We start from the raw sequence: 12,196 nt of genomic DNA on the forward strand, positions 1-12,196 counted from the left end.
GATTTCTTTAGTGCTTGGGAATCGTGACCGTTATATGGCAGCGAAATCCTACATTCCTGCAAATATATTTCAATGGACAAAAAAATCTGTAGCCATAAGGTGCCATACTATTATTTACTTTATCATAAAGAAATGCTTGGGGCTTTTCAGTTTATGATCATTGATCATTCAATCATTAGACAGTTATACTACATATTGTTTAAGATTTGCGAAAACTAACATTGATTACATGAGAAGCTGTTTACTATAACCTGTGATTTTGAGTCTTCTGATCCATGAAGCTTTTTATTTTGACAACTTGACTGGAATGGTATTAAACCTTAGTATTTCACATACATGAAATGTTGTCCCATGTCACAAATTGTCCCCTTTTCTAACTGAACACCTCATGTAGAGATGTAAAGTTGTGTTAATCTACGGCTCATACCAGATTGTTTGCCATAAATTCCAAAGGGCTATTGATGTATGAAAAGCATCTTCTATAAAGTAAAAATGTCTTTCTATGTATGCAGATAAACCTTGAAATTTGGCAAAACAGTAAAGTATTTTTCATGATCACTAGGTAATTTTTCTGATGATCATTATAATTTCCAAACTAAATTATTTCAGATTTACATTTAAACGAGCTTTGATCATATGAAAAGATATTTCTCATAACCAGTAAGCATGACACATGAACCAATTTTAACATTCATGTAATTATATAATTAAAGACATGTTGGTTACATTCTGTTTGTATTTGCAAATACAATGCTACTAGTGATTGCTATATAGCACACCTTGCATATACCTACAGGAAATAATAGTCTAGTGAAATGCCTAATAAACATTTATGGCATTAAGCTGTCCTTAACTGCAAATTTTCACTCTGAAAAATTTTGCTTAATCTTTGGCAGAAAAAAATTTTGAGTTTTCTCTCAAAAGGTGAATTTGCTAATACTGATATGGAGATGGGTAAAGGGTTACAATAAACTTGCATGGTTTGAAGTCTGAGCTTTTCTATATCTATGAACTGTCACTTGTAGTACCAAATTTCTAACTTAACTCATTACATAGAGGTTTGAATGGGGGTCTCTAGGGGGGTCTATGCCTGACAACTTGGTAGAAATTATTAAAGGCTATATCTGTTTTTGAATATAGCATTATTGTAAAATCAATTTTACGTTCCTAGACATGCTAATGAGCCATATATTTGGCATGATAATGAGCCTAAATATTTGGCAAAACATTCAAGTATTTTTCACTTCATTTTTTTTGAAAAAAACTTAACCAAAATGTGTTGTTTTTACGCAAAAACGATGCCCACAAAAGACATTTTGTAATGCTCTAAAACGCTGAAAATGGCATTTTTAAGGCTCTGAAATTCAAAATTTCTCAGGAGAGATAGCCTCAGACCCCACCAGGTGCGGAGCGCCTCCGACGTTTTATGACTGATGTTTGAAAAATCCTAGATCCGCCCCTGGCAGGGAACTGCCAGAACTAGATGATGAAGAACTTGCACCTCAGATAGCAAAATTGCATGAACGAAACCCCAAAACATCTAACGAAGACATTAGTACTCCAGAGACATGTAGAGAATCAAGATACCCCACTAGGATAAGAAGTAAGCCTAAATATCTTGAAGAGTAGGTGACAGAAGAAGTTTCAGGGGAGGATACTGTCTCATATACCGTAGATTATTGCTATAGAGTATCCAACATCACAACGGCCTATTCCCAAGCAATAAGCTCCAATGAAAAAGTAAATGGTAAAAAGCTACGAATGATGAAATGAAAGTGTTAATTGACAATGATACGTTTGAACTTGTACCACCCCCAACCAAACAGAGACATAATGGGGAAATGGGTATACACCGTAAAAGTAGGGTAACATTTCGTAAAATAGTAGCGAGAGACTTGCCGAGCGGAAATCGAATTCGTGTAATAAAAATGAATGCCCAACATAAAGTTTTGAGTAGAGCCATAGAAATAGACCAAAAAAAAATGTACATAAAATTTGTTGTAACGTTTTGTCTTTACTCAAGACATCTTCAGACAAATAATAAATAGGATGTTAAGACAAGATATTATATTTACAAAAAGGTGTTAAATTACTACTAAAGCCCGGTTTCCATATGATCGTTTCTGTCGTAAGGATCGTCTTTGTCGCTTGCAATTTGTAGAAGCGACAGAGACGATCATATGGAAACGCTCAACTCAAACGACAAAAGCGATCCTTACGTTAGAAACGATCCTTGCGTATCGATCGTTTGAGATAGACTAGAGTTCTATCCTTGCGACAGAAACGACCGGAAACACCTTTTACGCGCTTGTATTTTTTTAATGGAAACCGGTGCAAAACGATCGTTACGCCAGAAGCGACTTGATATATCCCATGATACATCCGTAATTCCATGTGCGAGATTCCGTATTCAAAGATGGCGGCTATCAACTTTAATTCTACGTCTTCATTTATGGAAGAAGTACAGAAGTATGATTGTTTATATAACAAATTTTCGAAATATTAAAACCCAAAAACGATGTTTTCTTTTTTGCTTTCGCTCTCTCCTTCTTCGCAGCACACGCAAAAGAAAATAACACGCTACAAGTCTTCCTCTTCGATTGACTGCCGCCATTTTTAATATATCATACAGTAAGTGTATGGTGACTAGTTAAATTAGATCCGATGCATACGATTAATGGAAACCAGTTCATTGCAATAATCGCTTCTGTCGTTTGATCACCGCAGGGGACTTTTTTCAACAGACAGAAACGACTCTAGCGACAGAAACGATCATATGGAAACCAGGCATAAAGGAGGCGGTGTCAAATGGATTATATGATTAGGAAGTTAGGAAGTAAAATAAAGTGACATTAAAAGAGGTTAAGTGGAATGGAGTTTCCTTGCACGTTAAGTGAAGGCTTGTATTTATTGATTAGAAGGCTTTCATGAATGGAGAGTTCATAAGAATCGTTAGAAGAGGAGATTATTTTAAAGTCGTCTAAGTTGGAGGTGTGTCCAGTTGCGTTAATATGAGGAAAAATACTTGATAACGCAGGGTGGGAAACTTGGTTGCCTGTAAGGGGTGATTCCCAAGGGCTCCGAAAATCTGGTGTGTAGATGACGTGTGGTTTGACCCACATACGAAGCGTTGCAGCTTCGACACTTGAATTAACAGACTACACCAGATCCCAGAGGTAAACTTGGAAATTTCGTCCTTAAAAGGGAAGAAAGAAGAGATACGCTGGGAAGGGCGGAAAACAAATTTAATAGATATATGTGGGAAGGTTGCAGCACAAAGGCTATTGATTTGTGTGCGATTTCAAAGGGAGTGTATGCCGGTTAAAGGAAGACAAAAATAGATGGGCATTTTGTGAACAATCAAGAAGGGTGGTTTGGAGGTGTTGTTAAGGAAGCGACGTGTGATTTTGTCAATTATACGTGAAGGAAACCGTTTTTGGTGAGTGACGTTTTGGTAAAAATTCGAGTTGTGAATGAAAATTTTCGTAAGTAGAACAAAGGTTGAGGATGCGGTGACCACGCATGCGGTGACCACACGTCATCTACACAACAGATTTTCGGAGCACTTGGGAATATCCCCCCTTACAGGCAACCAAATTTCCCACCCTGCGTTATCAAGCATTTTTCCTCACATTAACGCAACTGGACACACCCCCAACTTAGACGTCTTTAAAGTAATCTCCTCTTCTAACGATTCTTATGAACTCTCCATTCATGAGAGCCTTCTAATCAATAAATACAAGCCTTCACTTAACGTGCAAGGAAACTCCATTCCACTTAACCTCTTTTAATTTCTCTTTATTTTACTTCCTAACTTCCTTATCATATAATCCATTTGACACCGCCTCCTTCAGTAGTAATTTAACAGCTTTTTGTAAATATAATATCTTGTCTTAACATCCTATTTATTATTTGTCTGAAGATGTTCTTAGTAAACACGAAACGTTACAATAAATTCAATTTTACAATATTTTTGGTCTATTTCTATGGCTCTAATCAAAACTTTATTTTGGGCATTAATTTTTATTACACGATTTCGTAAAAGCACTATTGCTAATGCGCATTTCATATGATAGAATGTTAATATATACGACAAGTTTTTTCAAAATAGACATGTTTCGACATCTCATGATGCCATCTTCAGTATGAGTGAAATAATAAGTGATACAGGGTTTATATAAAAGTAATATGATACACAAATTACAACAATAAAAAGGAAATAAGATAAATTAATGGGGAGCGTCCGAGCATATTATAAACTAAATATTGTATTGAATTTATAATACGCTCGGATGATCACCATTAATTTATCTTATTTCCTTTTTATTGTTTTAATTTATGTATCATATTACTTTTATATAAATCTTGTATCACTTATTATTTCACTCATACTGAAGATGGCATCATGAGATGTCGAAACATGTCTATTTTAAAAAAACTTGTCGTGTATATTAAATGCGCATTAGCAATAGTGCTTTTACGAAATTATTCATATCATATTTCCTCTACTGCCTCGTGACCATGCACATGATGTGTATCGATGTAGAACATTACTATTATATAGTAGAAATTTATTTCTTTTTATTATAATATATAGATATATGAAAGTTAACAAGCTCATTTTCCAAACTTGAGTCGAGCTAGTTCCAAAATCTCACCAAAATCAACAAATTTATCTTTATAAAACATTTACATACGTACATAGCGTGGAAGTAGAATATTTTTACAGAAAAACAAAATAATCGATAAATGGACATGAAGCATTAAATAACAAAATCAAAATACAATATAACAACGAAAGGTAAAGTTTAAAATCAACATACCTTCACAAATTCAGAAAGATTTCAAGATACAACCAACTACATGATATCTGCGCGGCGTTCTAGTCGATTCTGTGGTATAATTTAAATGATTGGCGTTTCCGGTCACGTGAGATATGTTACCCTACCCCTAGGAGAAAGGCTCCTACAATATACCGGAAGAAAAACCCTTTCGTTTTACCAACCAAACAAATCACCCATTCGTCTTATGAGACGTGGCTAAAAGCCGGTAAAGTACGGGTACAAAACGTCGGCAGGTAGTCGTGGGAGATACATACGTTGTACTTTGGTCGTTTAACTTATGTTATTATGTCATTGGTAATATCGATAATATTTTCTCATTTGTGATTTTCTTGCTGGTAATTTTAAACGATGCCAAGGTACACCAAATAACGGCCTTATAGCTGTTAGACTTTTCAACATTTATTTTCATTATATAGATTTTTATGATAATTTTTGTAGGAGCAATAAAAGGTTTAAAGCAACTGTAGCTGTCACATATCATGATAAGGATGGCCATGTTGAGAGAGAGGAGGTGGATTTGTCAGAATTGCTTACTGAGGATTATAGAGTAAGCTGTTCTTTTAACAGTTCTGATAATTGTGGTGCATTGGAACGCCATGAACTGGGAATGGAACAAGATAACAGTAATCTTGAAAGTGATGTTCACCATGATTGTGAAGAATCATCTTCTTATTACCAGAAAGTTGAAAGAAAACAAAAAGCATGGGAAAATTTGCAACATTCAATTATAAAGAATACATTTCAGTTTGCTGGCAAAAATTGGAGCAATCTGAAGTGTATTCATTGTGATAATGAAGCAAAGTTTAGGTGCAAGGATTGTGGTCCAATGGCAAAGTATTGTGAGAACTGTATGTTAAAGATGCACACAACCGTAAATATTTGTCATCATGTTGAACTAATTAAGGTAACATTTATGAGCTAGATATTATAAAAGTGTTTACAGTTAACTCTCTCAACACTTGCAACAAAAAAATCAAATGAGAGTTTACATTGTGAAACATGCTACGAAGCACTAATCTAATATTTTGTACGAATGCAAGAAAGGGGATTGTTTACAACTAATTTCTACAAGGTTATTCATTGCTTTGCTTTGTAGGATGACATATTTTGGCCATATAAACTCACAAACATGCTGGTGTATGATTGTTCATGCCAAACAGCTCGTCACAAAAGAAGTGTTTCTGTTGTTGATGTTAAAGGTATGTTATATGTAAAATGTGCTGCAAAAGTTTTTTCATTTTAGCTGGGATGGTTCAACACAATTATAATTTTGGATCTTTTTCAATTTTAGGCACCTTTTGTACTGTTGAGGTACACTTTGCTCATGCTCTCCAGAGTTTGTTCAACTTCTGCAATTTGGCCTTTGGGTGGAACACCTACAAAACCAAGAATTGCATTTGCAATTGAGTTTTTGAATTGATTCATTCTGTGCAGATGGAATGCCAGGCATCAATAAAAGCATTTGTCAGTCATTTGAAGAGTTTAATCATAACCACATATTCTCTTCTTATGCAACACCAAAATGTATCCTGTCATTATAGATGCTTTTGAAGAATATAGGTAACTGCATGTAGGTCACTGATTTATTGCACTGCTGTACTACGTATGAATTGCTGGGAAAGTTGCAGTCAATTTTATAGCCTAAGAATCTCATCTTAAGAGATGTATTTAATTGGAGGAAATCAAAATGCTAAAGTTTATGATGGGAAAGGATTTTTCCTCAAGTATTACTGTCTTGCACTGTATTTTGTTTATGTCATTTGTTTAAGAGTGCATAATTGCTTTCTTTGTGTCATTGTTTTTTTCAGAATTTACAGACATAAACTAAACATGTTGAGCTGTGTTATTCCTGAGCTTGATGAAGGAAATATCTGTCCTACTTGTCCCAAAGTGAGTATATTCAGATTACTTGTTTAACAATGACAATTTAGTAAAAGAACATTAGCAATGCTATCTCAAACACCTTTTTGACTGCATCATTTGCATCATTGAACTCAAATACATTGCATGATTTTATCCTTCACCATTTTATTGAAGACTGATGGTGTGACTTTGAGTCTCTTGATGCTCTATTTATTGGAAATTTTACAAGTTGTTGCTGTGTTTTCATTTTCTGGTAAAATCCCTTTTTGTAGTGTATTCCAAAACTGTGGTAATACATATGCCAGGTTAACAACATTATCTGAGATCCAACATCCAAGTACAATCCGTAAGTAATGTGTGGGATTGCTTTGGTATATTGATGGAATATTCTTTGTGGTTGGCTTAGAAAATGATAGCATGCTCTTGAAAAGGCATAGTTATAGCTTGATATAGCCATCATCATTACAACCACGCCACAAACATTGCTACATGTTTGGAATGGATACACTTTGAACAATTGTCTGTGCACTTGTGTCCTCCTCTAACCCGCATCTGCTATCAAGATCATGTGTCATTGTTACTGAGTAGTTGGCTATGCTGTCGCAAATATTATGTGCCTTGATGAATTTATCTAAAATGTGTAGAAGAGTGTTCGGAAATTGCCAGCCTAATGAATCCTCATATGTAATGTTTTTGTCATTAGTGTCTACATAGCGAAGTACCCAATGGTTTCAGGGGTGCAAATCATCTCCAAGGAGTGTGTTGCCATTGCTTTTTTTACCAACATTTATGGCAAAACAGAATTTTGAAATGAATTCATATTTAGCATGGTGTTGGGCTGTTGTGGGTGGTTTTGTTCCATTGAGGTACACATAATATGTATCTGTTTTCTTTGGTTTAGGTTTGTTGTCAACCAGCATATGTGGTCACTTGACACCCATCTGTCAACACATAACCTGGACATCTCATTGGATGACAATCCTCGTTCTTTCATAATCTCACTGTATGGGGTTCTGTACAAAAGCTTCTGAAAGGCTGTAATTGAAGCAGCTGATGGATGTTCCACCACCGTGTCTGGTTTGTTCAATGGTCGTGAAAACCAGGCAATTTCCTCTTCGACTTCTACTTGTATGCTTTTAAGGTGTGAAATTTCTGCAGATTGGTGATGCAATTGATATCTAACCTTCCTTGTGATGTGTTGATACATGCTCCTTTGCTTGTACTTGATGCCTCAACTATTTTTCTCCATTGTTGCAACTGGTCCATACTTGGCATAGATGTTACATGGCAAGGATCAACAACTGAATCATCATCTGTAGTGCAATTTACACCTTTGGTAAACCATTTCTCAATCTTTGGCAACAAAGACTCAAAAGCCTGACCTCTAGTTAGCTTGCTCAGTACGGGCTCTATCTTTTTTGAAGCTTTTTTGAGAGACAAAACCTCCAAATAAATTATGTACATATAATTAACAAAACTAATTTCCCATTTCAATATTATGAATTTTTAATGCAAGACTTTAATCCTATGTCATGTCAGGGCCTATATTCATGTTGCCTTGCACCCCCATCCCCATTGCACTGCAATGGTCTGAACTAAATAACCGAAATAACTGCATAAAATTTGCAAGTAGTGCAATTTCAGTGAAAGTTCCGGGGTAAGTCAGAATATGTTTATGTTTAGTAGCTTATTATAAATTTAAAATACTATAATAACAACACTGCTAATATTGTTATAAGTATTACCAATTATTTCCAAAACATTGCCAATACGGCAGTTGTCAAGTAGTTTCATGTATTCTGACTTACTCTGCAGCGAAAGTAGTGTTTGCAATTCAGTTAATGTATGTGCATATGCTTAGTGTGATGAAGCAATTAAACTTGCAATATCTTTGTATTGTTATTCCACATACCACTTTTCACGAATAATAAAGAACTTAAAACGTTAAGATATTTAGCTTTATTATAGAGCAATACAATGGAAGGAGAACAAGAAAGTTCACAATGCGCATACGATGATGTTTTTTTACAAAAAAGTTAAAGTGGGTAAAATCGCATTTCGCGGCAAGACGATAAAACAATTCGCTCGCGTAACGATGGTGACATTTAATATTTATCTTTCAGTTCACGTTTCACGTGACAAATTTCAATATGGCTTCTGTTCCCCGATCTCTCGATTTAGCTGTAAGTCCCAAATCATTGGTGTCTTATCAAAGTGATTCTTCTGACGAAGAGAGAAGTAATAATGATAAATCTAAAGAAGATGAAAAGTCAATATGGATGCTCTAAAATCTAAGTTTCTTTTAAACAGCGCGCCAATTGTTGATGCTAAGGTAAAGTGTAATAGTTTTTATCCAAAGTCCTAACTAGGCAACTACCAACGCCAAGGTTAAATCTATGATACGATTTGCTATGCTTTAAAGGAAGGAATTGATTGGAGAAGACACATCGATCCTTCAATGAAAGAAGTTAGATTTAATGCAAAGTATGACTACTCTTTTCTGCTTCGGTACGTTAATAATTTAATTATTGTCACCATTTACATGCACATAGACAAAATCATGATTTTGGAGAAGTCTACTATTTTAGATTGGACCTCAAAATCCATTTAAAACGGAGCAGAAAAGAGCACATAAAAATATGTTGTCTGGCTATGTTGAGCCAGCTCATATCAGTAAATTTCAATTTGATAATCAACTAAAAACATTCTCAAGTTACGGTAAGAGCAAAAACAAGCATAGTTTGAGAAAAATGTTTTTGTTAATGAGTTATGTGTGATCTTTTTGTTTTTAATAAATCACAGGTTATGCATTAGATCCAAGTGATGACACAGCTCACATTGAAGAGAAGTTAGTTACAATATATGTATATAATATTGTTACAATGTGCTTATAGCATAACTATGATATAGCATACATCTTCAACGATAGTCATGTTAGTACAGGAACGCACATCTCTTCAAAATTTTTTGTGTTTTACATTGTAGGGATGATTTATTGTAGTGTAGATTGATACTAAAACCCAATACAAACCAACTTTTTCATCCTTTATTAGTTTCCGGACTAACTTTTTATACATAATTCACAATATGTAGAGGGTATTAAACACTCCTACATCAAACATGTTCCTCAGTGAATGCATCAAGTCTGAAATAGAATAATGCTGAAGTATTATATCACTCAATTACTTTGAATTGATTCAAGCTGATAAATGTTTATTTGAGTGGAATATGATGAATGTGCTTTGTCATGAAATTACCTAAAAAACATAATGTAGTACATGGCTCTTAATTATTAGTAAATAGGCTTGGTAATGTTTTATGTTTATATCAATTGCTATCCATTAAGATTTGTTGGGGATGTTGAGAAAGCAAAGGTTGGCAAGGGATTGACTGTGTTTGAAGCTACAAAACAGCAAGCGGGAGATAAGAGGAAAAGAGAGAATAGGGAGATCCTGGTGTGATTGATGGATACAAGGGTACGATAACGACAATAATCATAACTTTTGAAAGGTTGTCCGACTATCTCTTATTCTATGTTATCCTATAGGACCATAGAGTAAGTTTGTTGATGAAGAAACTATTGCTAAACCATCTGAGGTATTTCAATTACCCAAATAAAGAGTTTTATAAAGATATTTTTCAAATCAAACAATTATTTTTCTGGCATTTTACCTTGGTGAATACAGGAAGGGTCGACAATACTTGAGGAGTATGAATTATCAAAGAAAAACAAATCAAAGAAAGATGATATGAAACCTTCAGAAGAGAAATCCACATTACACAGTAAGTTAAAATTTTTATACTTTCTTGTAGTATCCTAAACTTTACCAAATGTAATTATTTTTCAGTTAAAGATGCATATGACTATCAAGGAAGATCATATCTTCACATTCCACAAGATCTTGGCATTAATCTCAAGTCAGATACTCCTCCAGAACTATGTTTTCTACCAAAGCAACATATTCATACGTGGTATGTAAACAATTCTCCATTTAGTTCATTTATTCAAAATCAAAAAATGGAAGTTAAAATATCAGAAATGACGTTAAACACGCTATTGAATTCTAGTTATTCTTGTATTTGTTTGTTTTCTGTTACTTTACTGTAAAACAAAAACGAAAGAAATATGAAAGTTTACTTACCAAAATGTAATTAGAAACGCCATGGAACGTCTGACTTCGAGTCATCAATATGCTTTAAATTTTGTAGATTTTAAGGAAAACACGCAATAATTGAATTAAGTTTAAAGACAGTTTATGATATAATTCTTGATGGTATTGAGGAAGTTCAATTATACAATACAGTATTCATTAGAGAAAGCGTCTCATCCAAATATAAACTTAAAATATGAGCGTTTTTTTAATACGAGATGTTTAGGTGATCATTTGATATGTTTATAAAATCATATTTATCAGTGTATTATTTATTATAAAATAATGATTTGTTCTAGCACTACGTACGTATGTTTGTAGATATTGTATTGGACTTCCTTAGCACTTGTTTTAAGAAACACGGCTAACCTGACATTTACTTATCATTTGACTCTGAAGATGACTACTGCTAAGGTTGTCGAAACGTCAGTCAACATCAACACCAACAGTCCTTCACAGGACTCTACTAACCTCGACAAAAACGTAACGATACTTCCTGATGCAAATATTCACTTTATACAGCACTTTTTAATAACATTTAAGTATTTGTTTTCCTGTAGTTCATCCTTCTACCGTCGTGATAAAAGAAAGCAATGGAGATATTCTTACTTATGTATTATTGTATTTTTTTTATCTTTCTCTTAGGTCTGGTCACACTAAAGGTGTTTCTGCAATAAGATTCCTTCCGAAATCTGCTCATCTTCTTCTTTCGTGTAGCATGGATTGTAAAAATAAGGTAAAAAGTCATTTTCTCTGTCTTACATGTCGTTGTTCATTTTGAGTTTGGTTGTACATCGTTGAATGTTCCTCCAACCTTACTGGAGGTGAGAATTTTTATTAAATTACCATCACGACAAGCAATACATTTGAAACAATACATTTCCTTTCAGAAACTGCAAGATGATATTCATGTAAGCGCCAACGGCTCTGTTTTTGTAAAATCTAACATAAGACGAGGAATTTTATCCAGGTAATGTGGGATATTTCACATTCATTTGGTTCAAGGTCACATTTTTATTGATTCAAAAGATTGTTGAAAAAATAACATTTGCATTTTGTTGTATATTTTGCAAGAGTTTTTTGTCATTCGATGTACATAGCGTTCCTTCTTTGTCATTCGATGTATATAGCGTTCCTTCTTTGTCATTCGATGTACATAGCGTTCCTTCTTTGTCATTCGATGTACATAGCGTTCCTTCTTTGTCATTCGATGTTCATAGCGTTCCTTCTTTGTCATTCGATGTATAGCGTTCCTTCTTTGTCATTCGATGTACATAGCGTTCCTTCTTTGTCATTCGATGTACATAGCGTTCCTTCTTTGTCATTCGATGTACATAG

General features: G+C 34.3%; 1 protein-coding gene and 1 pseudogene across 1 annotated transcript; both read left to right on the forward strand.

Annotated features, from left to right (window-relative positions):
• LOC124456768 overlaps nucleotides 1-12,196 on the forward strand; it is a 92,113-nt pseudogene that overhangs the window by 75,248 nt on the left and 4,669 nt on the right.
• On the forward strand, nucleotides 9,021-11,832 carry LOC124456771 (pre-mRNA-processing factor 17-like). Its single transcript, XM_047007121.1, has 7 exons — nucleotides 9,021-9,039; nucleotides 10,054-10,183; nucleotides 10,255-10,304; nucleotides 10,394-10,490; nucleotides 10,556-10,679; nucleotides 11,504-11,594; nucleotides 11,749-11,832. Exons 4-7 carry the CDS (start codon nucleotides 10,457-10,459, stop codon nucleotides 11,830-11,832), a joined length of 333 nt encoding a protein of 110 aa, XP_046863077.1. The 5' UTR covers nucleotides 9,021-9,039; nucleotides 10,054-10,183; nucleotides 10,255-10,304; nucleotides 10,394-10,456.

This window comes from Xenia sp. Carnegie-2017, unplaced genomic scaffold (assembly GCF_021976095.1).
Source record: "Xenia sp. Carnegie-2017 unplaced genomic scaffold, XeniaSp_v1 HiC_scaffold_6, whole genome shotgun sequence".
Taxonomy (NCBI): Eukaryota; Metazoa; Cnidaria; class Anthozoa; order Malacalcyonacea; family Xeniidae; genus Xenia; species Xenia sp. Carnegie-2017.

Excerpts from the sequence above, each read along its gene's own strand:
- LOC124456771 (XM_047007121.1), top strand. The coding sequence starts at position 10,457 with ATGAAACCTTCAGAAGAGAAATCCACATTACACA. Across the intron at positions 10,491-10,555 it reads AGAGAAATCCACATTACACA|TTAAAGATGCATATGACTAT; the intron begins GTAAGTTAAAAT and ends ATTATTTTTCAG. Across the intron at positions 11,595-11,748 it reads GCATGGATTGTAAAAATAAG|AAACTGCAAGATGATATTCA; the intron begins GTAAAAAGTCAT and ends ATTTCCTTTCAG.